Below are 26,637 nucleotides of genomic sequence, written 5' to 3' on the forward strand. Positions count from 1 at the left end.
AAAGATTTGTTCAAAAGATTCGTTCACCGAATCATACTTGCAGTAACAGGACCTGATACAATCTCAGGAGCCACTGAGTATCATCAGGGTTCACATCTTTTCCTCTCATCGCAGCTGCAGCAGCACAGGTGAGTCTCTTAAGGACCAGCCCAACATTTTAATGGCAACTTAAAGATGTGTGTTTGTGTCCATGTGGCTTTGGAAGTGTAACCCCGTGAGGAATTAGGCCATTGATAATGTTGTGCTAAAAGAATGGCCTCCATGTGAGTGTATCCCTTTGACGATCATCCAGTGACTTTAATCACTCACTCAGTGAGCGAGTGTATCCCTGCACATTTGCTCCACAAGCTCAATTGAACTGAGAAATGAACGGATCATTTCAGGAATTGATTCAGTTCAGTTCGTTCACCCAAAAGATTTGTTTTTTGAACGAATCGTTCATGAATGGCACAACACTACCTCCCACAGCTTACCATGAACCACATTTTAAATGCGTGTGAATGTAATATTTTATGTCTGTTTAATGTCTTTTTTATTTTAATTTTCTTCCAAACCCCCCTAGAGATGACCTATGTCAATGTCTGCATATTTGAAAAATATTTGTATCTATATGTTAAAATAAATGTTCATTAGATATGTTTGCACATGCACAATATTTACATGTAATGTTAAAATCTGAAATAATAATGTTGACGTTGTTCAAGAAAAAAAAAAAAGGTTACGTATCTGTTTTGACCTGGACGTGACGTCAACAAGTCCTTCCTGCATCAAGACCGGCAAGATGGCAGCGGACACGCAGGTTTGTGTGACTATTTTTTTAATAGTACGCTGTCCGCTTACAGAATGATAATTAAGTACTTGGGAAACCAAATTCGATGTATCTTGAGTGCCGCTTTGTAAACATCCTGGTGTGTTTTGGTGTTCAACGAAAAACTCAGGCAAACTTTAGCAGCAGCTAGCTAGCAGGCTGTTAGCTCAGTGCTACGTAGCCTCAGTGTGACTAGATGGGACTGAGCTGCTGCTACAGCCAACGACAACCAGCTCACACTGACAGAGGACTGGTCTCTGAACAGAGGCGAGCTGAAGCTGTGGATGGTACCGTTTCGTAAACTCGCCGGGGGCTTTAACTCACTGTCATTAACTGCAGTTGGTCTAAATTACCTAACTTAAACAAACAGACATCTTATATCTTTGTGGTGAGTTAACCAAGCTACGCCCTGCATAAGTAGTGAATCGTAACGACTGATATGTTGAGAGAGAGTTAAATAAACAGTAGCCTACGTAACCCAGCGTGGCAGATGCTGGCTCAGGGACAGTATTGCCTTTACTGAAAATTCCTTTTCCGACCACCAGTTGATTTAAAAAGAAGGCCTTCATTGTTGACTGGCTTTTACTAGTTTTCCAATTTATTTATTTTGTTGAAAGAAAGTTGGATACATGAAGAGCTCTTCCAGGAATAAAAGATAAACAGATTTATATCTAATGCATGTTCATAGGTTTTCAATCATGGGTCTGAATCTTATCAAACTACAAAATGTCAAATTTGGAATTAAAGTGAGAAATCAAAAATCTGAAGCAAAAATCCTTCACTTGTACTCCTCACAAACTACCAGTAAATATCAGATGACTTCATTCCAGAAACAGAGCCAAGTATGCTGATGTTTTTACTACTATAACACCGTAGAATTAAGAACAGAGTAGTTTTCATGAGTTATTTGCATTTGAACATTTGACAGGATCTTACACCACTTTCTACCAATCGCTATATATCATGCAGCAGAATTTTCTTCTCCCATTACAGGCAATTTCCTGTTATTTCATCCCTTTTTATATATTTATACATTATAATTTGTTTTAAATTTCTCCTTAAGATTTCACACAAATAAGATGAAAATATAAAATTATGGTTGTTCAGTATAGGTTCTTGCAGAACAACATACCACTGAGTAAACAGCCCCCCCCCCCCCCCCCCCCCCCAAGTTATAAGGTCAAAAAGTTTGTGTCAAGATGTATAATTAACAAGAAATGTATGCACAGGAGTAAACAGGGTTTTTAAAAAACAATGTTCAATATGACAGATGTAGGGTGAATCTATATTCTATAATGATTGACTACTCCTTCTCTGAGCATACATGAAATCACTTAAGTTTGATCTTCAATTTATGTTACTCATACAATTGGCTGTAAGTAGGAGTAAATCACTTGATGAATGTGTCTTATTGTGCACACTCAGCAACAAACTTTTTTTTACTCTTATCTGGTCCTTTAGAGCATGCTGTAGTGTTATTCTTACGAGTTTGATAAATGCAGGCCCACATCTTAACATCAAGGTTCTAAGTATGAGTTGATGAACATGAAACTAGAGCTGAGATGAACTGATTTTTGTTGATAGACAGAAAGTCAGTCGGCTACTTTTCTTTTAATCAGTCAATCATTTAAGGTATTTCTCAAGAGAAAATGCCAAGTATATCCTAGCTCCAGACTCTGACCTCACATGTCCCACATGAGCATGAACTTAATGTCTTTTCCTCCTGGACTGAAGGTTCGATTTAGGATGTCACTACTGCCATTTACTTGATTTTTATTCACCAGTCCTCACACTAACTGTGACTACTCCTTCAGGTTTCCGACACGCTGAAGAAATTTGCTGTAAAAGTGACCACAGCCAGTGTGAAAGAGCGCAAGGAGATATTTGGAGAGCTGAAACAGTGTATAAAGGGCAAAGGTGAGGAATTTTGTGTTATTTAATTTTCTACATTATGGTGATGTTTTTAAAAAATATGCGCTATAACCACCACTAATCATTCTTCAAAACACCTTTTTTAGAGTTACCAGAGCCTGCTATCAAAGGACTATGCAAGCTCTTCTGTCTCACGCCACACAGATATCGGTAGGTTTATGTTGTCATGTTCACCCACAACAAAACTACAACATAGTTTCAATGTTTACACTCAGTTTCCAGTTTATTCAATACACCTAGCTGAAATTAACGCAGCCCAATACAGCAGTCGTGTAGTTTATTTCCAGGTTGTGGTGCTGGTGAACTGGATTGCATTAGGAAGTGTTTTATGCTATTTAACCTACCCTCATTGATACAAATGGAGTGGACAAAATAACCTGTCAGTATAATGGATGTGTGTGTGTGCGCGCTTCTCAGGGATGCTGCATCGCGCAGAGAGTTGCTCTCTGTCATTGCCCAGCTGGCTGACAGACAGCCTGGCATCCTGGTGACCAGCCTCCTTCACTGCCTGCTGAACAGTGGAGTCATCAGCAAAAATGGAGAGCCCAGGTACTCCTCTGAACCACTGCAGTGTAAAGTTTGTTGTTGCACTACTTAATTAATTACTGCCTTCACAGATTAATAGTTGAAAGCATCGTCATAGCATTGTCAATATCGATTTTCCACTCTGTGTTTGACAGGCAGGGTAAGCAAGAATTATAGTGTAGTGTATATACTTATAATGTTGTGAGCAAACGCAGCAGAAATACAACAAACTACATTGATACACCATAACAAAGTTCGCACAGGCTTATATAGATAAGAAACAGGATATACCAATTAAAACAGCAGAAAATTAAAAAATATATATGTTCATAGTTGGATTCAAATAGAAATAAAAAAGAAAGGTTAAAAACAAACAGCTTATTAAATTAAATAATGTTTCTAGGAACCTGTCTTTGTTTCCATGTTTACCAACTTTATTTCTTCCCTTTCTTGTGCTTTCCATATTATATTTTCAGTAAAAGCACAGGCTCTGCTGCCTTCATCGGCTTGTCTTGGACCTTCCTTTTAGTCCCCACTGTGTTTTCTGCTCCAGAGAAAAGAGAGGGACCCATCTGGAAGAAAATGGTCAGTGAAAGTTTTGGATTTGTTAAACAGATATTACATCATTATATTATTGTCTGTGAAAAATATTTTTTATATACAATCATATGGTTCTCATTGAATTGTTAAATGTCACTAGAATTTGCCCACATCTGGCCAGGGTCAGTGTTTATCTTGGATGTTAGTGTCATGTTGTGGCCTGTTGCCCTCTTTTTTTAGGTGGAAGTTCAGAGCCTTCTTGTGGCCGAGGTGGTGGGAGGAGCCAAGAACATTGCTCAGAAATCAAGTCTCAAGAATCTCAATCACCTCTGGGAGCAAGTGAGTGCAGTACACACTGGCAGTGAATGGCATACTTGTCGGAGGGGAGGATCTAGTCTGATAATCAGACTGAATTGTCATTTTTTAAACTTAAGTCATTCACTTTGTTTGAATCACTAAACAAATGATGTGGGGATGATACAGCGGCGTGGCAGGATCTTGACTAAATTGCCTGCACTGGTGCATAGATTTTAATCAAAGCCCCAATCATCTACTGTTTTTTGTCAAAGGTGTTGTTCCTTTTGTGATTTAAGTCCACTCTGAACTCCACTCTCTGAGTTTTATTCAAAGAGTTGCCTTCACTATGACATAGTTTCAACAGCTCTGTGCACAGTGTGACAACTGAAGAAGAAATAGAGGGGGATTTTGATAACCTCACTGACAGTCGATCAGTCAACCCATTCATTGAGAAAAGATAAAAGGCAATTGTCATGTCATGGTGTGAGTGATTCTGTCTTTTCTGGTTTACCTTTGTCGGCATGAAATGGGTTTGTATGTAGTGAACTGCCTGTATTTAACACTGTTGCAGATTCCTGAGTCATTTTCTCACCTCACCAAAAAAGCCGCCTAATCCCCATCCAGAAAGAGACCTTGAAGTAGATTGTCTGTATTAAAAATTAGATTACAGCTAAATAATAACTGGTAAATACTAATAATGAAATAACACTAAGCCAGTTGAAGGTCACATCATTTTTCCACAGCTCACCTGTTAGAGAAATGGCTCCTGTAATTAATGGCTAAAATGCCGTTTGGTATTATTACAAGAGAGGAGGGGAAATATTTTTTACCCATCTCCCCCTGCAGTATTAATCCTGTATGAATGGGACTTTAGAGTGTTGTCTTAAAAACCTGTACAGGAGCAGAAACCATGACCACTGTCGGCCTGTGAAATTAAATGATACTGGAATATACCTCAATTTGACCTGCCCAGTAGTCGTGGATCCTAATCTGTGAGCTGGAGGTCTGACGTTTGTTGTCTTTAACAGCACCCTGGACTGGTTGAGCAGTACATCAGCACACTGTTGAGTCTGGATCAGAGCTCCACAACTCTGCCCATGCTGGGCGTGTGTTTAGACTTCTGTACTGCTCAGAAAGACAAAGCTACAATAGAGAAGCATAAGGTGAGTTTCCTAATCACTTCTGATTTGTAACCTTAAGTTTTTAGTTATGTGCTCCAAAAATAGCAGCACCATTTGAACTTGTGTGTTTTCCAGAGTGCCCTGTTGGACCTGTACTTAAAATCAGTCCTCATGAGCAAGACAAAACCACAACAGCACATTTTGGACAAAAGTGGTGCCTTACTGCGTCATGTGTCCCACTCCGAGTTCAAGGAACTACTCCTACCTACTCTGCAGAAGACAATGCTACGCAGTCCAGAGAACGCCATGCAGAGTGAGTCCCCTATAGTTTCTGGTGATTGTGTTTTATACTTACCTGCTCAGTGCTGGGGCGGCTCTCATATAGTGGATTAAAACCTTGTCCGGTCTCTTTCCAGCTGTTTCCTACCTGCTGTCCGCTGTGACGCTCGACCTCAGTCAGTATGCTATGGATATCGGAAAGGCCATAGCAAGTAAGGCCTGGGCTAATTTAGTTTTGTATTTGTTTTGTGGAACACCATTTTAAAAATGTGTCTTCATGCAAATAGGATATTTAGCATAAGTTCCAGTGTATAATTATGGTATGGTCTGTGTTTCAGGCCAGCTGAAGGCCAACAATGCCCAGCTGATGGAGGAGGCGGTCCAGGCCATGCAGAACCTGGCCCAGCAGTGTAGTGACCCCACCGCAGTGCAGGACATTGTCACACACCTCTTCAAGATCCTCGGAGGTGAACTAATTAATTTCCTCTTCGAATGAGATACTGTCTTAATCATGATTGGTTCTGCTTACTTGAAATATAATTCTTGCGTTTGCAGGGTCTGAGGGAAAGCTCACAGTTGTTGCCCAAAAGATGAGTGTGTTGTCCGGTAAGGGACCTTGCAGACACTTTTAATTATGACCTATCCATGACACAGAAATGCGAACAGACAACCTGAGAATTTTCATCTTGTTGTTGTTGTAGGGATTGCCAGCTGCAGCCATCATGCTGTGTCAGGAACCTCTAGCCAGACTCTCAGCTCTGCAGTGACTGTGATGTTCATCCCTTATTTACAGCAAGAAGGTATCGCAGTGCTTCCTGTTACTGTCACTAGGGTGATTAGACAATAAGAGTCCATAATGCAGTTTTATGCATTGGGCCTGTAAATTCTTAGCAAGATATGATGTTTCAGTCTAGTGCTAACTTTTCTTTGTTTTCTTTAGTTCACGAGGGCACCTTGGTGCATGCAGTGTCCGTGCTATCCCAGTGGAGTAGTCGCCTCACAGTAGAAGTTCCCAAAGCTCTCTTGGATTGGTTGAAGAAAGCTTTCACCCTCAAGACCTCCACCTCTCTGGTCCGACACGCCTACCTTCAAGCCATGCTGGGGGCCTTTAAAGGTCAGTGACACACATTGCACTACGTGTCAAATGTCCAGATCCATTATTTGAAGTCAAACCACTTATCACCTTTCTTTTCCCCTGGTGTTCAGGTGACACTCTGGCCCAGGCCTCAGACCTCATGCCTTTGCTTTTCCAAACGGTGGAGAAGGCTGTGGCACAAAACTCCCAGCATGCTCTGCTTGCAGAGGGTGTGGCAGCTTCTGTTCTTTTGAGTCGACTCGCTCTGCTGGAGACACAGACAGGTGGCGCCCTCATTTCAACAATAACTTCTTCTCATTCATCAAGGCTATTTGAAATTTTTAGCTCACACAGATGGGATGTGATAACGAATTTTATTTTATTTTTTTGTCCCTGCAGAAGCAAAATTCTCCAGCTTCTGGAACGTGATCTTAGATGAGAAGAAGCCACTGTTCACCACAGAGAAGTTTCTCTCCCAGGCCAGTGAGGAAAGTAAGGAAATTGTTTCTTACTATCATCATTGCAGAAGCTCATGATTGATTAAAAAATGTTACGACATAAAATTATGGCTTATATCTGTCTGTTGCATTTTATCTAGCTCTGCTCACAGAGCTGCTGCTCTGTGAAAGGCTCTTCCTGGACCACGCCCACAGACTTAACACCAGCAGATCACAGTGAGTCTGTCCTCCTATTAACCTGTAAACAATGTTTTCCCTGAAAATGTTTTAGAGAACTTAAATACTCTATATTTGCCTGCACATTTTGCATGTACCCAGAGGATTAAAAAGTATATTCACCAGTAGAATGGAAAAAATGTTGTTGTTTGTTCTGATTTTGCTTACTTAATAAATTAATTATCCTAATATAATATCTGTGTTCTGCAGGATGTATCATCACGCTACAGTTGCCGTTTTGCTCTCTCGGAGCTGGCGTGTGAGGAAGAGGGCGCAACAGACCATCAGGAAGCTGCTCTCCTCTTTGGGTGGATCTAGTCTTGCCCATGGCCTTCTTAGAGAACTCTGCGTGATCATCAACAAACACAAAGTACAGACTGATTATTCAAACTTACGCCTCAAAAATATCTAGTTACAGTCCAATCTACTGAAAGACAATATCAAATTGTACTTCGGTACATATCCAGCCTCTGGCAACAGCTGTAAATATTAACTTAATGTTTTGTGAATATATACAACCACTACAGTTTGAAAATGAAAGAATGAGTTTGTTTTTTTTCTCAGCCTGACTGTGACTGACTGTATGTTGTAAACGGTCAGGTTTTACCCCAGGATGTCCTGGTGTCAGAGTCAGGAGAGCTGACTGAGCTGGGTCGCAGCTACGTTCCCCCCCGTGTCCTGCTGGACGCGCTGTGTGTCGTTTGCTCATCTGCCAGCCAATGGGGCGACCCCGCTGAAGCAGAGAATTTGGCCATGGAGATCCTCACAGTCACTCATCATCCATCCATAGGTAGGAGAACTCCATTCATCTTGATGACAGGTTTTTGTCATTTAATTACACTGGGATAGTAGATATTGGTGCTCTGTCCCACACTGACATCTCATCCACTACATGTATATATCTCTTCCAGTTGAAGCTCGCCGTGGTCTCTGGCCTGTTCTGCTCTCCTCCATGAACTTAAAAGCAGAAGAATTCATAGAAAAGAATCTGGAGGCAATTCTGCCACATCTACTCGCAGTCAATGCCAACAACCAGGTCTGATGACAACACACACCTCATTATTACTGCATTTACATGAGATTTATACACACAAGAACACTTGACTTCCTTTGAAGACACCAAGCTGATTGAATGATGCAGTTAAACAGCTTTTTACCTTCTGCATACAGGATGTAAAAGAATCTTGCAAGAGATTAGCTATTGACTGTTGCTGTTGTATTTTACATGATACCAGGATGATTAATGGTCATGTGTTTCTCCCCAGGCGGTGAAAAACGCTGTTGGTGCCCTCTCCAGCCTTTCCCCCAACAAGCTGTTACCGCGGGTAATCAGTCATGTCACAGAGGGGCTTTCCCGTCCTGCTCTACTTCAGGTCACAAGGGAGGAGTATGCCATCATGCTGACACCTGAAGGAAACCTCTACGACAACAGCATCATCCAGAGGTAGCACACAGTCTCTCCTGCACCCGTTGACCAACCACAACAACAATCTCCTGTCTTCTCTGTTGTCTATCTGGCACTACTCATGTCTTCCTCCTCTACACTTGCTGCAGTGCTCAGAAGGAAAGCACCAAGAAAGTCAACATGAAGAGAGAGAACAAGGCCTACTCCTACAAGGAACAGATCATTGAACTGGAGCTACAGGAGGTAAAGTGAACTTTCCACCAACACTGTTCTTTGGTAGTGTTAAAGTCTGGAACACTGTTAGATTTCCCTTTGATCTTACAGGAGTTAAAGAAGAAAAAAGGCATCAAGGAAGAGGTGCAGCTCACCAGCAAACAGAAGGAAATGATGCAAATCCAGCTTGATAAAGAGGCCTCTATTCGCAAGAGACTTCAAGGGGTAAGGAACCTTAAGTCTAAAGTAAAGACTCAAATGATTTCTGTAACGCCTGCCTGACTTCTTGTTGACCTGTGGTTTACCTTTCTGTCACCAGCTGGATGTGGAGTTGCAGAGTGTGATGGGTCTGGTGGAAGCTACTTTGATAGAGAGACCAGCTGAGATCACCAGGGAGCTCCCTTCTGTCCTCCAGGTTCTTCTGCCTCTGCTACAGTCCCCTCTGGCTGCTCCACGCGTCCAGCAGGTCTTCTTGGACATTGGAGCGTGCCTTATGCCCAAGCACCTTCACAGTCTAGGTACATAGCCTGTCTCGGTATTGTATTGATAAATACAGCTTTGTCTCAGTATATCAAGTCATTATCATTCTATCCTTTTTCCTCCAGCTGTGCTTGTGGGTCATGTGACTTTGCGGATGCTGAAACCCGAGTGTGATCTGGATGAGGCCTGGGGACTGGAGGACCTGGACACAGCAGTACAGCGTACTGTGATTCTGCTGCACAACCACACTGTGCCACAGAGAGAGGGCAAGACTGGTGGTGAGTCACAGACACTTAAAACTTAAAACTCAGCGGCAACCACATTTGTCAACATAGACACATACAATGCGCCACTTTAGTTCTGATTCATGTATCAATTTTTTGCCAAAAATTATGTTTTACATTCTGTGAATATATTCAGACTTTGACAAAATTGACTCAGCAATAAAAGCACTACAGGAACTCAGTCTCAGTTGGAAATCTCAATTAATTTAAGGAATGTGGAATTAAACTGTGTGTTATTTAATGTGCAAAGTACGTAGCAAAGTGATATCAGACATCAAATTAACAGTGTGAAAGAAGATGTCTTTACATTAAAGCAAAAGGCTGTAACAACCAATCAAAAACAGGGGCCACATTTCAAACATCTGGGACAATTAACACATTAATAATTGTAAAATGAGACAAACAATTTCATCAAAATCCACAGAACACAAATGAAACAGAAAAAAGAGAAAAACTAATTGGTGCAGAATCACTTCCTGATGAAGTTAATAGTATAATGTTTCAGAAACTATTGAGACAATATTTTAATCCTCTTTGTGTCAGGAAATGTAAAATGATGCATAAGAAGCCATGGTCTCACAATCTGTCATGAAAATGTAATCTCATTTGATTCAGTGCTGGAATACTGACTGCTCTCTTGTTTCTTTGTGTTGTCTTTTTCCTTAGATGTGGTTCCGCTGTCTGCACCAGCTTTCTCCTTCTGTTTTCCTCTCCTCAACGCCATGCTCAGGGAGTCTTCAGGCAGCACAGAGGAGACAGAGAACATGATGACCAAAGCCCTGCAGGTCATCAACGAACACTCCCAGCTTCGGGCCGACACAGACCTTGGTGACATTGTTATAGATGAGGTAAAGACAAACGTCTCCGTTGTACTTTCTGTGACCTGCACATGAGGATGACTGGGAAATACATTATTTATGTGGAAAAAAAACATCAGTTCAGACAACCAGTATGACTCGGTAACAAAAGAGAAATGGTTTTCATGGAGTCCATTTGTCTCAGCATTTATTTACTCACCAGGCATCCACATAGCAGTCTTTTGTGTTTGCCTGCCTTGTTCAGTTATTAAGCAAAGCCAAATGGTCTATGAAAATAAATCTCAAGGCGAATTGAGAAATCTTTGTGAAAATACTACCATTTATTTTGTAGTTTATTATGTACTTACTGTATATTTTCTTGTCTCAGAACGGCCCTGAGCTTCTTCCACGTGTCAACATGCTGCTGCTTCTGACCAGAATTATTTCCACAGCCACCCCAAGACTCCAGGTACATAAGAGATTTTACAGACAGAGTTCACATTAAATTCATTTTAAACTCACACTATTTTCCAGATTCCACCATTGCTATATTTCTTAATAATTAAGTATTGGTCTGCTGTTTGTATTTACTGTACATGTCTCATTTGCTGTATTAGCTTTTCCTGTTTTAGTTCCTGTTGGAACAACCTAAAGTAGCTACATCAATGACTTGGCCCTGAGATGTGAGACTTTTCACATTCTGTGTTTCAGGTGTTGGCGTCTCAGTGCCTGACAGCTCTGTGTGCCAGTGCTGGAGGAGAAGAGGGCTGCACTGTAGCAGAGCAACCAGAGATAGATGTCCTCCTAAACGCCCTGCTGTCACCTTGCTTTTCTGTCCGGGATGCTGCCCTCAGGGTGAGCGATTTATCAGTTCACTTTTATACCTCCATGCTGGTGTCAGCCATAGGTGGAGACATTATATTTTGGGATTGTCCGTTTGGCACAAATGTTCACTTGGATTCAAGCATGAAATTAGATTTTGGTGCTCAAAGCTCAAGGTCACTTTGACCTCACAAAACACCTTTTTGGCCATAACTCAAATGTTCGTACCCTAGTTATGGCAGAATACACTTAGTGCCTTTTAGTAAACTACTTCAAAGTCTTCACTGCATATATTTTATGAGTCTGGACAGACATGGATATAAACTGCAACTTGACTGGATGGTGGAGGTGTAAAACCTCAAGGCAATAATTGTAGTTATATTAGTTGAAGATGGTCTATTCCATTCAAGCAATTACAGACAAGGGAAGTTTCCAAGGTTTCATTTTCAGCTTCTTCTACATATTTTATGAGCTCAAAAACAAATTTAATAAACTAAGAAAGGCCAAACAGCTTTTAGACCATAATGGAGATGTACTTTCAAACATACTAAGTGGTAACTCTTTAACTATTTGTGCTCAGGGATTGTTGGAGATGGAGTTTGCACTGCCAACAGACAGCACAGAGGCCAGTGGGCTCAGCTTGCTGCGCAGGCTTTGGGTTGCCAGGTTTGATGTTGAAGAGGAAGGACGAGCCTTGGCTGAAAAGTATGTATTATGAGATTTCTTGCTCCTTTCTTGCTGAGTGTTCATTCTCTACTGAAAAGTAACAATGCTGTTCTTTAAATATCATTTAGAAAATGTTACTTCCTGCAAGTTTTGATTTCTGCTCTGTGAAGGAGAATGGAAACGATTCAGTTTAACAGTTAAACTAATTTGTTGGTTTGTCTTTCCTCCTCAGACTCTGGGAGTCTCTGGGTCTGGAGTTGGTCCCTGAGCTCTGCTCCCTGCTGATTGGAGATGTCACCCACCACGAGGAAGCTGTCCGTTCTGCCGCAGCAGAAGCTCTGTCAAGTGCCGTGTCTGAGTACAGAGACCAGTCTCCTACGGTGCTCAGCCAGCTGACTGAGCTCTACCACCAGAAACTCTATGTGAGACCTGAGTCATGGCAAGATCACATTATTACTCTTATACTGTAGCTCTGGCTGCTACTAGTGGATGAATTTGACCTCAGAAATCAAAGTGTGATATTTTTGTATTTTCAAAGAGACCACCTCCTGTGCTGGATGCTCTGGGCAGAGTCATCTCTGAGGCTCCACCTGATCAGTGGGAGGCCAGGTAAATCTCAGTGTGTGTTTGCAAAGATGAAAGATGCCAGAGGTTTTTACTGTTTTTATTTTAGGAGACAAAATAAACATTAGTGCGTCTCAGAGACCTTAGTCCATGAATGCACAATTAACCACCATAATATCTACATTAGCCTCCTTTTAGTAAAGCAGAAACATTTGGATTAGTTCCAACAAGGGGAGATAGGATGCCAAAAAATACTAATTGTGATGAGAGGAAAAGGCTGAAACGTGCTTGTCAGAGAGCCAGCTCACTACTTATTTTGAGACGGCCCTTTCCTGGCAATCTGCTTATTAATGTCTTGCTTTAGCAGTTATATATCAGATATTATCATAAAAGCTATAATCCCATTATAACAGAGCGATAAATTTAAGTGTTCCCTTTTGTGCACTAAGCTCCTTTGTCTCCCACACATTTCTTTGTCAGGTGTGGCATCGCTCTGGCTCTGAACAAGCTGTCCCAGTACCTGGATGAATCTCAGGTCACCCCTCTCTTCCTCTTCTTTGTTCCTGATGCTCTGAATGACCGCCACACTGAAGTGCGGCGCTGCATGCTAGACGCTGCCCTGTCAGCGCTCAACACACACGGAAAGGTACAGCGCACTTTTTTTCCCCCAGCTACATTTCAAACAAAGACATTTTTCAAACATGCACTTTGATATGAAAAGTATGTCTTGCTCTGTACTTGATACCCCTGCTTTTTGTAACAGGACAACGTGAGCTCCCTGCTGCCAGTGTTTGAGGAGTTTCTGAAGAATGCCCCCCAGGATGCCAGCTATGACTCTGTCCGTCAGAGTGTGGTTATTCTCATGGGCTCCTTGGCAAAACATCTGGACAAAAATGACCCCAAGGTTAAACCCATCGTAGCCAAGCTCATCACTGCACTCTCTACGCCTTCACAGCAGGTAAGCAACTCAACCTGCTTCCAAACAACTTACTAACCCTTAAATGTTCAGTGTTCAGCATCCAAGATTTGATTTATTATAATTTATTCTAGCCTTTTTTATACAGCTCTCATTTTGTTGCCACTCACATTGTTGTGCACTGAAAAATTCACCATATTATCTCATGTGGTTTGTCGTCTCTCATCAGGTCCAGGAGTCTGTGGCCAGCTGTTTACCTCCTTTAGTTCCTGCCATCAAGGAGGACGCTGCAGGGATTGTAAGAAACCTGCTGCAGCTGCTGCTGGAGAGCGACAAGTACGCAGAGAGAAAGGGAGCAGCGTACGGACTGGCCGGCCTGGTCAAAGGTCTCGGGATCCTGGCACTCAAACAGCAGGACATCATGACCACGCTGACCGACGCCATCCAGGACAAGAAAAACTTCAGAAGGAGGGAAGGTCAGTGATGATTGACCAACCACTGAACTGTTTGGCTTTGGATTAATTTACAACTGTTTTATGCAGATGCTATTTTTGTCATTGTATCTAGCACTTGGCTGCCAGTAGCCAGCACAAAGGCTTTCAGAACATCACGTCATGAAATATTTTTTGGTCCAATAAATATGAAAGCACTGACCTGCTGTTTGTCTCTTGCAGGAGCACTATTTGCCTTTGAGATGCTTTGTAACATGTTGGGGAAGCTGTTTGAGCCATATGTGGTCCATGTGCTGCCACACCTCCTGCTCTGCTTTGGAGATGGAAACCAGTATGTCAGAGAGGTGAGCAGGCAGATCACATCCTGAGTCCACTGTCTCTCCTGCATTAATATCTCACTTTCTGCTCAAATAAATCTCTTAGGGTGATCATTGTCAAAGGTTTTTACCCCTGTCTTTTTCTCCCCAGGCTGCAGATGACTGTGCCAAAGCTGTGATGAGGAACCTGAGTGCCCACGGAGTGAAGCTAGTTCTCCCCTCCTTGCTAGTGGCCCTGGAGGAGGAGTCCTGGAGAACTAAAGCAGGTGAGGAGCCCGTACATACACAGTTCCTAGACAGGTCTGGAATGTATTAATGATCAAGGATACGACATTATTTGGTCATCTTCTGGGTATTGCTTAGAAAGCTGAGGAAAGTATACATACTGCTTTATATTTCCTGTACTATAACTACACTAACAATAGTTAGTAAAAAAATAGTTTTTTGTTAGTTTTTGTTTACTTATATACTATCACTGATTGTCAGAATCAAATGACTTTTCTAGTCATACAATAGATTCCTGTGAGAAACCTTCTTCTTTCCTCCAGGCTCGGTGGAGTTGCTAGGTGCCATGGCTTTCTGTGCCCCAAAGCAGTTGTCCTCATGCCTGCCCAGCATTGTGCCCAAGCTGACTGAGGTGCTGACCGACTCCCATGTGAAGGTGCAGAAGGCTGGACAGCAGGCGCTCCGACAGATCGGTTCTGTCATCCGTAACCCTGAAATCTTGGGTAAGGGACTCAGCGGCCTGGGACAAAGCTGCTAACAGATTAGGCTTAAAAATGTTTGTTTTTTGGCTGTATGCATACTTTTCATTACGATAAGGTAAACTTCATTATTAATCCCATGGGAGTAAATTTACAGGGTTAGTTGTACAATATCAATACAATAGGTCTTATTACTTATTTTATCTAGTTGTCGTTAAGCACTAACATATTCAGTCTGAGAAACGCTTGGTTTTTTTGTCTCTGTTTCTAGATTTTAAGGTCTTAATGACAAAAACCACCCTTTATGTACTCTGTGATGCTAGTACTGCTACATTTTAATGGGCGTGTATCAAATGGGTGTTGAGTCACTAATGAGGGAATCATTTTCCAATAGATAGCAGTCCAGTAGAGTAACACAATATGATTCAGGGTTATAATCAGAATTATTTCACCTGCTGTATGCATTAAATCTACATTCATGTATTTTGACATTTCCAATCAGAAAAAAATCCGTAAAAGTAATTTAGTTAGCAGCTCAGAAATGCTGCCAGTAAATGAATGAATGAATTAATGAATGAATGAATGAATGAATGAATGAATGAATTAAAATTACAACATGAGGCTTGTAATCAAAGAATAAGTTTGAGGATTTTTTTGGTTACCACTGATGTTAAGTGAACTAGTATTTTAATGATGTCATTGTTACTCTCTCTCAGCCATCACACCCATCCTCCTGGATGCTCTCACTGATCCGTCCAGGAGGACCCAGACGTGCCTGCAGACGCTGCTGGACACCAAGTTTGTGCACTTCATTGATGCCGCCTCACTTGCCCTCATCATGCCCATCGTCCAGAGAGCCTTCCAGGACCGCTCCACTGACACTCGCAAGATGGCCGCTCAGATCATTGGCAACATGTACTCCCTCACTGACCAGAAGGTACACAGCATTCTAGATATATTACAAAGAACTATAAACAAAGTTAAAATCTTACTAATCCTTCAAACCAGTGTAGTCTGTAGACTTGCATTTTGCTTATGGTGTGATGTGTGTCATTGTTTACAGGATCTATCACCCTACCTGCCCAGTGTTATTCCTGGACTGAAGGCCTCTCTGTTGGACCCGGTGCCTGAGGTATGTTTAGTGACAGCTCTTTACACTGTATTTATTCATCAAGTGTTGGTGGCAGCAGAAGATGAAATCAATCAGATATGACATGAGTTTATTATAGACCTGTGATCGTAACCTTTAGTCCAACTCAGTGATTGCTTAATGATTTTGGTGATATGCAGTTGAAAAATTGTCTAGGTTCATTTTTCACATAAATTTTGCTCAGCATCATATTTTATATTTTATATATCATGTGATATTGCAACATGTAGTAAATTTAAACATAGTAACTGAAATATTCAGACTATATGTTGCGAATTTCACTCACTTTTAAACTAATATTTAAATATATTTAAACTAACAGTAAAAAGTAAATGTTTCATCTAAAGGAACTGATAGACAACCTAACAGTCATCTTAATGTCCTCAGAGTCACAGTGTTATAAAGGAGGATGGTGTTAATCACATTAATGACTGATCATAAAAATGGTAACATTAGTTAAGGTAGGCCTTGGGTAACAAACTAATATGCACTGGGGATCTTGATTATCTTCTCAGTAAACTTCTGCAAATTAATGCTTTGATATCAACTGTGTGAATGAGGAAATGAAACAGCATGTCAGACAGCTCTTGTCACCATGGTAACTGACACAGACTTAAACTCAGACTCAGTTTCTCTCAACTTAGTATCTTCAAAACATCCCAGTAATATGTGCTCTGTTGTATGAAGCTGAAGCTGTAGTCGCTCCTCTTCTTCTCCTCTCCAGGTACGTACTGTCTCAGCCAAGGCTTTGGGTGCCATGGTGAAGGGGATGGGTGAGTCCTGCTTTGACGACCTGCTGCCATGGCTCATGGAAACGCTGGCCTCTGAGCAGAGCTCTGTAGATCGCTCTGGAGCTGCACAAGGTCGGTTCGTCTCCCCTCTCTTCTTGTGTTGTTGGAGATTTGTGCCTAACATCATTCAAGAAATGAGTGACCAAATGATTTCTGTGCCGGTGTCTTCAGGTCTGGCTGAGGTGATGGCTGGACTAGGAGTGGAGAAGCTAGACAAGCTGATGCCAGATGTGGTGCAAACAGCCAGCAAGATAGACATTGCCTCCCACGTCAGAGATGGTTACATCATGATGTTCATCTACCTGCCCCTCACCTTCGGAGACAAGTTTACTCCCTACGTTGGGCCCATCATCCCCTGCATCCTCAAGGTAGTGGCTACAAAGTTGTTCACAACAATGTTATCGTTTTTTCCCATTTAGCCATGAATCTTGACTTAAACTGTTCAACAGAATTATAGGTATACACTTTAAATCACAACTTTCTGAGAACCAGTAAAATTACTGTTTACAGGTGAATTTGTATGTGGCCCTTGTCCCTGCATTTCCCAAACTGTTTTTTTTTTTTTACCACACATTACACTTTGATAGACATCTGTCTTTGCCATGTTCTGGTCTTGTACAACATTGAATCCCAATGAATGTATTGATGGTCAGCAAGAAAATTATAGTATATTAGTATATAGCATCGTGATTACCATGGTGATTAAATACATCTTAATCTGGAAGCAGGCTTGTCATTGACTCAAGCAGTTTTATTATTTAACCATGTATCATTCTGCAGATGACACTTCACTGCAGCTCAGTATCTCTTACCCTCTCTGTGTTGACCACCAGGCTCTGGCTGATGAGAACGAGTATGTGAGAGACACGGCGCTGCGGGCCGGACAGCGAATCATCAGCATGTATGCCGAGACCGCTATTGCACTGCTGCTTCCTGAGCTGGAACAGGGCCTGTTTGATGATCTGTGGAGAATCAGGTTAGACCTAAATACACAATAACCCATTAGTGGTCAGATAAATGTCACTTGTATATTGACTAACTATGGGTCTGTGCTGCTCTTGGTTTGCAGGTTCAGCTCTGTGCAACTGCTTGGAGATCTGCTGTTCCACATCTCTGGAGTAACAGGAAAGATGACCACAGAGACGGCGTCTGAGGATGACAACTTTGGAACAGCTGCGTCCAATAAAGTACGAATACATTTCTTCATCAGAAAATCCTCTACAGATTCATCCAGTTAATACAAAGAAGCAAAAGTTGTCTTTTTGTTGTGTGGATGACATGACCTTTGACTTTCTCTCTCACAGGCCATCATTGGTGCTCTTGGCGCTGAGCGGCGTAACCGTGTCCTGTCTGGTCTCTATATGGGTCGTTCAGACACCCAGCTGGTGGTTCGACAGGCTTCCCTCCATGTGTGGAAGATCGTGGTATCTAACACCCCCAGAACTCTTCGAGAGATCCTCCCAACCCTGTTCACTCTACTGCTGGGTTTCCTGGCTTCCACCTGCCCTGACAAGAGAACGGTACTACTCCTTTTCACTTCTTAACGACACCACATTGATTTTATGTTCCCTGGTTGGTTACTGTTAGTTTTTGCCTTTTCCTTTCACTGTGAAAGAACCCACACACGGCCTTTTTACTGATGCTGGGTGTCCATGTGGTTTTAGATTGCTGCTCGGACACTGGGTGACCTGGTGAGGAAGCTCGGAGAGAAGATTCTCCCTGAGATCATTCCCATCCTGGAGGAGGGGCTGCGCTCTGACAAGAGCGACGAGAGGCAGGGCGTCTGCATCGGCCTCAGTGAGATCATGAAGTCAACCAGCAAAGATGCGGTGAGTCACGCAGATGCTGTAACACACACATTTCTCTGCTGTTATACAAGCATGTAGCATTATAGCTAGTGGGGCTAAATGAGATTAAGATCATATTAGATTATAGTTACCCACAGCAGCAGAAACCCATTAGAATTATTACCAGCCGTAACATGCACGTATTGTTTTCACAAACACAAAGTCTGTGTGTGTCTGTTGTGATCCCATTGCAAGATGGTGTGCAGTTATTAATTAAAAACAGTACCTCAGAGCTGCTCCCAGGATTCAAAGCTACAATCCTGCTAACATGTACTTAAAGTTCATGTTTTTGTGTTGAACAATTTATTTAAAAAAATAAAAATCATACATTTCCAATTAATGTTACTACATATCGAGTTGTATATTCAAGTACAAATGTGTTTTTAATAGGTTGTCAGAAGTGAGCAGTCTGTAACTCATGATGGCTCAGTCGTTAGGATATATCATATAACTGCAGTGTGATGCTCTTTTGACATTCACTGGCTTCTATCTCTACTGTCACTATCCAACACAGGCAACATGCTAAAAACTAAACAGTCTTCAGGAGAAATGAAATGGCATTAACATATTTTTTTATTGGTTAGCATGTTAAAGTTAGCTGTTTTTCAATTCAGGATCTAAATTAAAAAAATAATATAAAAAAATAAATAAAAATACAAATAAGTTTAGGCCAGGAGTCTGAGAACTGTAATAGCCATGAATAATTATTAACCTGACGGTGTTTGCTCTGCAGGTGCTGGTGTTCTCTGAATCACTGGTCCCCACAGTCAGGAAGGCTCTCTGTGACCCCCTGGAGGAGGTTCGAGAGGCTGCAGCCAAAACCTTTGAGCAGCTCCATGCAACCATCGGTCACCAGGCGCTGGACGACATCCTGCCTACTCTGCTCAAACAGTTGGTGAGACAGCGAGGACGCAGTCTAAAATCCAGATAGCATTAAAAAGTTTTTAGTCTAGTCTATAACACACTGAATGCCTTTCCAGGATGATGAGGAGACAGCTGAGTTTGCTCTGGACGGTCTGAAGCAAGTCATGGCGGTGAAGAGTCGCTCTGTGCTGCCTTACTTGGTTCCAAAGGTAACGTTTACAGTCAGGTTTTCCTTTGTTAGTCCATATTACTGTGTCTGTATGACTGACTAAAGTGGATGTCCTCCATCACTGAACCAGCTGACTGCTCCTCCTGTGAACACCCGTGTGCTGGCCTTCCTGTCCGCTGTGGCTGGAGACGCTCTGACACGCCACCTCGGGGTCATCCTGCCCGCTCTGCTCTCCTCCCTCAAAGGAAAGTTGGGAACAGAGGATGAAGCGCAGGTAACACAGACAGTCACAAATTATAATATCTACTAATCTGTGCTGTGCTGTGCTTCAGCTGTTTTGCTACTAACGGTAACCCTCATGAATTACCGTTGCCTCAGGAGTTGTGCAGCTGCCAAACAGTGATCCTCTCAGTGGAAGATGAAGTGGGCCAACGCATCATCATAGATGACCTTTTGGAGGCCACACGCGGTGCGGACCCCGGCCTCAGACAGGCCGCAGTCACCATCCTTAATGGATACTTCGCTCGTACACGCCTGGACTACAGCAACCATACACGCACCTTGCTGTCAGGCCTGATCCGCCTTCTCAATGACTCCAACCCAGAGGTCCTGTCTCAGAGCTGGGATACCATCAACTCCATCACCAAGGTGTGTTGACATCAAAATTAAAGTAACTGAACACACAGTTAACTTTGCATTGATGTAGAGGTACCTGAGGTTTCACTGTTTATATTTACACAATATAGTGCAAAGAAAGAAGAATAAAAATACTTTATTTCTTAATCAAAGGATGACGCAGTGTTGTTACTTACTGTTACTGTAGAAACTGGATGCGAGCAGCCAGCTGGCTCTAATTGATGACCTGCATCGAGACATTAGATCAGCAGCTACAGACGTGAGGGGTCAGCACCTGCCTGGTTTCTGTCTGCCCAAGAAGGTAAGACGGCTCCTTCTGACACAAACACTGGCACCTTATCACAACATGGTGACTTCATTCTTGTATTTCTACCTTGTACCACACATTTGTCTTCCTGTGCTCCTGTGTTGGCAAATGACTGCAACTTTGCTCTGACACTGCTGTGGACAAGAGTCTGGTTTCCTTGTCATATATGTGACTCTAATTGTGTCCACACAAGAAACCATAGCGACCAATCACATAGAGGCCTTTTCATTTGTCAGTTCAATACTGAAACTTCAGTTTTACCAGACACTTGCCAGACTGAAAATTCTCAGGGGGCATGGTTAATAACACACTAGCTCAGCAAAAATGTTTACGTTCTTTAAAAAGCTTTAAAATTCCCAAAACTCCCTGGTTCCAGCTTCACAAATATGAAAAAATGTTTGCTCTTTGCTCTTTTTAAGCAATTAAAATATGTCATCTTGGGTGCTGGGAAACCATAACAGGCCTTTTTCACAATTTACTGACATATTAGTAATTAAGCAGTTAATTGCAAAACATTACATTACAGATTAATCAGTGAAAATAATAGTTTGTTATTCATATTTGATGTTCTTCATCGTGTTTGTGTCCACAGGGTGTGACCTGTATCCTGCCTGTCCTCAGAGAAGGTGTCCTCACTGGTAGCCCTGAGCAAAAAGAAGAGGCAGCTAAAGCATTAGGAGGCGTCATCAAACTGACGTCTCCTGAGGCTCTGCGGCCCTCTGTTGTCAACATCACTGGACCTCTCATTCGTATCTTGGGAGACCGCTTTGCCTGGACAGTGAAGACCGCTCTGCTGGAGACTCTTACCCTGCTGCTGGCAAAGGTTTGTACCTGCATCTCCCTATAGGACACCAAAAGGGCTAAATATAATCATATATTATGATATGTAATTTTGGAGTATTAAGTTACCATTTCTGGCTCTAACGTCTGGACTGACTTCTCTCTACAGGTGGGCATTGCCCTGAAGCCCTTCCTTCCTCAGCTGCAGACCACCTTCCTGAAGGCCCTGCAGGACTCCAGCCGTGCAGTGAGGCTCAGGGCTGCTGAGGCTCTAGGCCAACTGGTTTCAATCCACACCAAGGTGGACCCACTCTTCACTGAGCAGCTGGCTGCCATCCGCAACGCAGAGGACGCTGGAGTCAGGTGAGTGCTCTAACAGTCGACGGATACTGGAAATTTCATATAATGAAATCACATTTTGGATTCCTGTTTGGGCTGGTGATGGTTGTTGATTTAATATTGAATTGTAATTTGATATTGTATAACTAAATCATACATGAGAACATGACAGCAGTGACGCTCTTAATGCTATCGTTTCCTCCATAAATCCTTCAAATTTGATCAAATTTGATCAAATTTGATGGCGCATTGCATCAGTTTAAGGAGTCGCAAGTAAAATAGGTTGTGAACCAGTGGTCTGAGGGATTTGTATGAACTCGTGTCCACTCACTGGGGGAAAAAAAAAGTTTCAGGAATGACACACAAAGCTAAGTGGAAATGTGTGTGGTGTGTATGAAAAAGGCCCTGAGCAAAAACAGGCAAATCTGTCAGAAACAAATACATTACCAGAGCAACATATCAAACAGTCCATGAATAACTTGTGATTTGACATTTGTCCCAAAATGTTCTTGACTAGAGGCCATTATAGTTGGCTGATATAAGCATATCATTGCTATATTGTAACAAGTAATGTCAGTACAGAAACAACAAATACATGTCTGGGTTCATTTAAAAATAGTGTCTCCATTACATCATTTGTCCACCAGAGAGCACTGGCACATTCATTTTTCAGCTGTCCTATTCAGTCTGAGTCACAGTTCTTTAATAACCAAATCTAAAATCATATTTGTTTGTGTTTATGTTTTTAAAAAATTTTAAACTTGCCAATACATCTTCATATTTTTTTAAAGATTCAAATATTAAAATTGTTCTCAGCCTCAGAACTCTACTGGTTACTGGTACAGCTCTATTATTACCACATACAGTTTATTCTTATGCTTGTGCTGTGATCTTTACCCCATCACAGAGAGACGATGCTCCAAGCCTTAAGGTTTGTCATCCAGGGCGCCGGGTCAAAGGTGGACCCAGCCATCCGCAAGAACATCACCACCACATTACTAGGCATGCTGGGACATGATGAGGTATGACAGGAGGAGCACATGCCTTTAAGCAACAAGTAAAGCTGAGAAGACTTTTTTTTTAATCTGTTGCAACATGTCCATTTTCACCTCAGGGCCTGTAATTGCTACTGAATACATAAAGTAATTACCAATGAAGTAAAGTATAAATGTTTAAACACTTGGAAGAAATCTCACAGAGAGCTGTTCAGTGGTGTAGTTTTCTGTCTGATCACAATAGAAAAACGGAAGTCAGGCAGAGAGGATGTGGCTTTCTGAAAAGGTGGTTTTGAACCTACATGTCAGTTTGACAAAAAATGACACTCAATCTGTCGCTGTCTAGCTTTCTGATTGGTGTGTCATTCTGTGTGTGTGTGTGTGTAGGATGCGACTCGAATGGCTTCAGCAGGCTGTGTTGGTGTGCTGTGTGCCTTCCTGTCAGAGGAGGAGCTGAAGAGTGTGTTACTTCAGCACATCTTAGGTTGGTATTTACATGCAAAATGATCATCACCTTCAGTTCTCTGAATATGATCAATAGCATGTGTCTAAGTTGTGGATTTGTCAATTTCAGTGTCCTCAGTGATCATAACTGCAGTTTATCACAGGCACTGGCTTGGTGTACAGACTGAAACAATAACCTTTAGTGTATTTTTTGCTTGGTTTTAGCACCAATAGTATTTTTCATGTCCTTTTTATAAACATATTTGCCCAGTAGAGCTTGAGTATCCCTGTGTGTGTTGCCTAATTTACTGCTGTTCTCTATCCATCAGTAAAACAGTGAGCATGAACTAAACAAATTATTTTTATTTACTTATTATATTTTTGCCTGTAGCGGACATGTCTGGTGTGGACTGGATGGTGCGCCATGGTCGTAGCTTGGCCCTGGCCATAGCTGTCAAGTCTGCTCCTGAGAAGCTGTGTGGGAAGGAGTACTTTGATACTGTAACGGAAACCATTTTGACCAACGCCACTGCCGACAGGGTGAGGAGAAAGTCTGTGCCTGGGCCTATGTTCTTTGACAATACATTTCTCACATATCTTATGAACTGATACACATGGCTGCAATGAATATCCTGTGTAAGTCAACTATAAATAAATAGTTTCATACTTTAGAAAATATGGTTATTCACAAGTTCTGAATTTATTGGGAGGTATCTGCTGTAACAATTTATGGGCTGGAGTCTCCAGAAAGTCACTGCCCCTGGCCAAGAGATATTCCAGCCCATAACCTGCCATTAAACCACAACCGATTAAACAAATGAGATGCAACGTGTTAATTAGTCAGCTTTAGAGGAGCTAGTGGGCCTTTTGGACAGAGTCAGGCTAGCTGTTTCCCCTGTTTCCAGTCTTTATACTAAGCTAAGCTAACCACCTCCTGGCTGTAGCTTCATATTTTCTGTGCCAGATGTGAGTGTGGTATCAGTCCTTTGCTGCAGAAGAAAATCTGCAGATTGCTAATTATTCAGTTGAAGATTCAACAGATAATTGAACAATGAAAGTAATTAGTATTTACACATTTTTTCTTTCTAAACTACAAAAACTTCAAATGTATAACTACTACATAATTGTTGTTGAGTGACGTGACATACTTATTATAGGCTGTAATTCCATGTCCTCTACTGTTCCCTTACATTGCATGTCATTCCTTTCCTCAGCTCTGCTAGTACATATTGTTTTCCCCTCCTCTTCCAGATCCCCATTGCCACCAGTGGAATCAGAGGGATGGGATTCCTGATGAGGCATAATCTCAGAACAGAGGGAGGCACCAGTATTTCCCAGCGCATCATCACGCAGTTAATCAAGGTAAAGCAGGAACCCTTTCTTTCACTGATAATCACAGTGTTAGGCAGTTCTATCGCTACAAGAAGCAGCATCACTAGTTTAACTACATTTCTCACTAGCGTGGTGGTAATATTGCTGTTTGAGGGTAATCTTGGGTTATTGTTTCATAAACAGTTGAACTGAAAATCATTTTACCTGCGTATCTGTTTGATTGACAGTTATATTGACCACTGAGAGAGCTTCTGGTGTGATAAACTGCTTTTGTCATGTTGGTGTTAGTATAGATTAGTTTGCTACATTTCTCTGGAGGTAGCTTAGCTCACTATGCTTTCCAGGTCACTTGTCCAACACTGTTATCACAGGCTATATTGACTTCCCTTTTCTGCCTTTACATGAATGAGGAAGTGAGTGTAGATACGACTCCAAATTAATGGTAATGATGTTCCATGTTTATTGAATGTATGTTTGCTAAATCGTGCACCACAATATATGTCGGTGATGTGTTTACAGTTTCTTCTGCTGTCCCAAAGTGGCCACAAAAAAATCAAATGCTGCTGTAAAAAGTTTTTCATTTAGGCTTGATGGTAACAAGGACAATGGGGTTTCACATTTGTTGCTTGATGTACAACTTGATAGTCTTCATAGTGTCGTAAAGTAGGGGTTATTTGAAGAATGTTCTCCTTTGACAATTGTGTTTAATTCTCTTTATTACTCTATTACCAGGCTAATGTTGATGATATATTAGTACTATGATGAAATTAAGTCATAGGCTTAAAGTCCAATAGTAACTTGAGGAGTGTAGAATATATTCAACTCTTGCTGTCAAATCAGAATTTAATCCACTCAAGTCCAGCTGAAGTCAAATATCAGCCATAAATTATTAATTTCACAAAGCGTTCAGTTGTATAAATAAAATGATTAGATCTAATATCAAACTGATAGATATCAGATATCAAGTAGTTATAAATAAAGTCATGAGGCTATGAATGAGTGTAACTGAATAAATGCTATGATGAGTGCCTGCTTTCCCAGTGGGTAGTAGATGGAGGTTTTGTGTTATGACATCCACTGTCTGTGTGACCCCACAGTGTCTTCAGAATCAGTCCAGTGACATCAGACTGGTGTCAGAGCGGGTGCTGTGGTGGGTGTTCAAAGACCCGGCTACACCCTCAATGGAGGCCGGTCTCATCAAGCCTGTGCTGAAGAGTCTGTTGGACAACACCAAGGACAAGAACACCAGTGTCAGAGCCCAGAGCGAACACACCATCGTCAACCTGCTGCGACTCCGTGAGGGAGAGGAAACCATGCAGGTCAGACTACAGACTCTAGTGTAATTTACAAATGCGGATGATTTACATTAAAAATACAGTTTTTCTAATTTTTACTTTTTACTCTTGCTGCAATTCAGAGTATGACTGCCATTCTGGACTCTGCCAGTAACGACCTACTGTCAGAGTGTCACCGCCGGTCTTTGAAGAAAATTGCCAGCCTGCCAGACTCTAATGAAGAGATAGATGACACCATCCTAACGTGATGGAGCAGGACTGTGCAACGAAATGACATCTGCAGAAATCAACAGAAGCTCGACTGACATGTAGAACAAGTCTCCACTGTATGAGAACCCCAGACACTCTCGCCACACATGCCCATGTTGCCTATCATGGACCGAGGCTGAGATGGGTTGTGTTTTGACTGGTTTCCAGCATATTCCCCAACAAATTTCTTTTCTTTTTTCTTTCTCACTTTGTGTAATTGTTTTATTGGCCTTTAAGTACAATTTATAACTCTCTTCTTTTATCTCACAATGTGCAGCTTATTGTGCTGTACTGAATTAAATTAGGTAGACACAAGGCCAAATCTTTTTTGATGTTTCAGTGTTTTGCTACTTATTTTATCAAAATTATTTCAAGCATTTAAGACACCACTGTAATGAAGTGACACCCCTATCTTTAACTTTTATTTGGACTTTGTGTGTGAGAGTTGTTCAGGGGCGGGGGAGGGGGGGGCAGCCTCTTGTAAGAATAAAAACCATTCTTATGTCAGTGATACGGTTGTAAAAAGGCAATACAAAATAAAAAGATCTTGATTTCATAATGTGGTGTG

At 41.7% G+C, this 26,637-nt stretch overlaps 1 protein-coding gene across 1 annotated transcript; it reads left to right on the forward strand.

The window, feature by feature from the left end:
* The first annotated feature begins 754 nt into the window (after positions 1-754).
* Positions 755-26,628, forward strand: gcn1 (GCN1 activator of EIF2AK4). The gene is made up of 57 exons (XM_056376417.1): positions 755-799; positions 2,623-2,725; positions 2,827-2,890; positions 3,158-3,289; positions 3,742-3,850; positions 4,046-4,144; positions 5,131-5,265; positions 5,359-5,536; positions 5,640-5,714; positions 5,841-5,969; positions 6,058-6,108; positions 6,204-6,302; positions 6,443-6,616; positions 6,709-6,861; positions 6,977-7,069; positions 7,176-7,251; positions 7,462-7,621; positions 7,852-8,041; positions 8,163-8,287; positions 8,517-8,695; positions 8,806-8,899; positions 8,981-9,094; positions 9,189-9,387; positions 9,475-9,627; positions 10,300-10,481; positions 10,819-10,899; positions 11,142-11,285; positions 11,833-11,957; positions 12,151-12,340; positions 12,457-12,527; positions 12,963-13,128; positions 13,246-13,440; positions 13,628-13,874; positions 14,073-14,194; positions 14,319-14,433; positions 14,716-14,895; positions 15,588-15,808; positions 15,935-16,003; positions 16,746-16,884; positions 16,984-17,180; positions 17,646-17,788; positions 17,882-17,999; positions 18,117-18,332; positions 18,477-18,641; positions 19,393-19,554; positions 19,640-19,732; positions 19,823-19,966; positions 20,071-20,340; positions 20,516-20,629; positions 21,228-21,458; positions 21,585-21,778; positions 22,662-22,776; positions 23,137-23,233; positions 23,585-23,733; positions 24,445-24,555; positions 25,623-25,844; positions 25,943-26,628. Exons 1-57 carry the CDS (start codon positions 782-784, stop codon positions 26,066-26,068), a joined length of 8,016 nt encoding a protein of 2,671 aa, XP_056232392.1. The 5' UTR covers positions 755-781; the 3' UTR covers positions 26,069-26,628.
* Positions 26,629-26,637: the final 9 nt, after the last annotated feature.

This window comes from Seriola aureovittata, chromosome 5 (genome assembly GCF_021018895.1).
Source record: "Seriola aureovittata isolate HTS-2021-v1 ecotype China chromosome 5, ASM2101889v1, whole genome shotgun sequence".
NCBI lineage: Eukaryota > Metazoa > Chordata > Actinopteri > Carangiformes > Carangidae > Seriola > Seriola aureovittata.

Coding starts and splice junctions, on each gene's coding strand:
- gcn1 (XM_056376417.1), top strand. Junction 17,181..17,645: donor TCATCCCCTGCATCCTCAAG/GTAGTGGCTACA, acceptor GTTGACCACCAG/GCTCTGGCTGATGAGAACGA. Junction 20,341..20,515: donor CCATCAACTCCATCACCAAG/GTGTGTTGACAT, acceptor CTGTTACTGTAG/AAACTGGATGCGAGCAGCCA.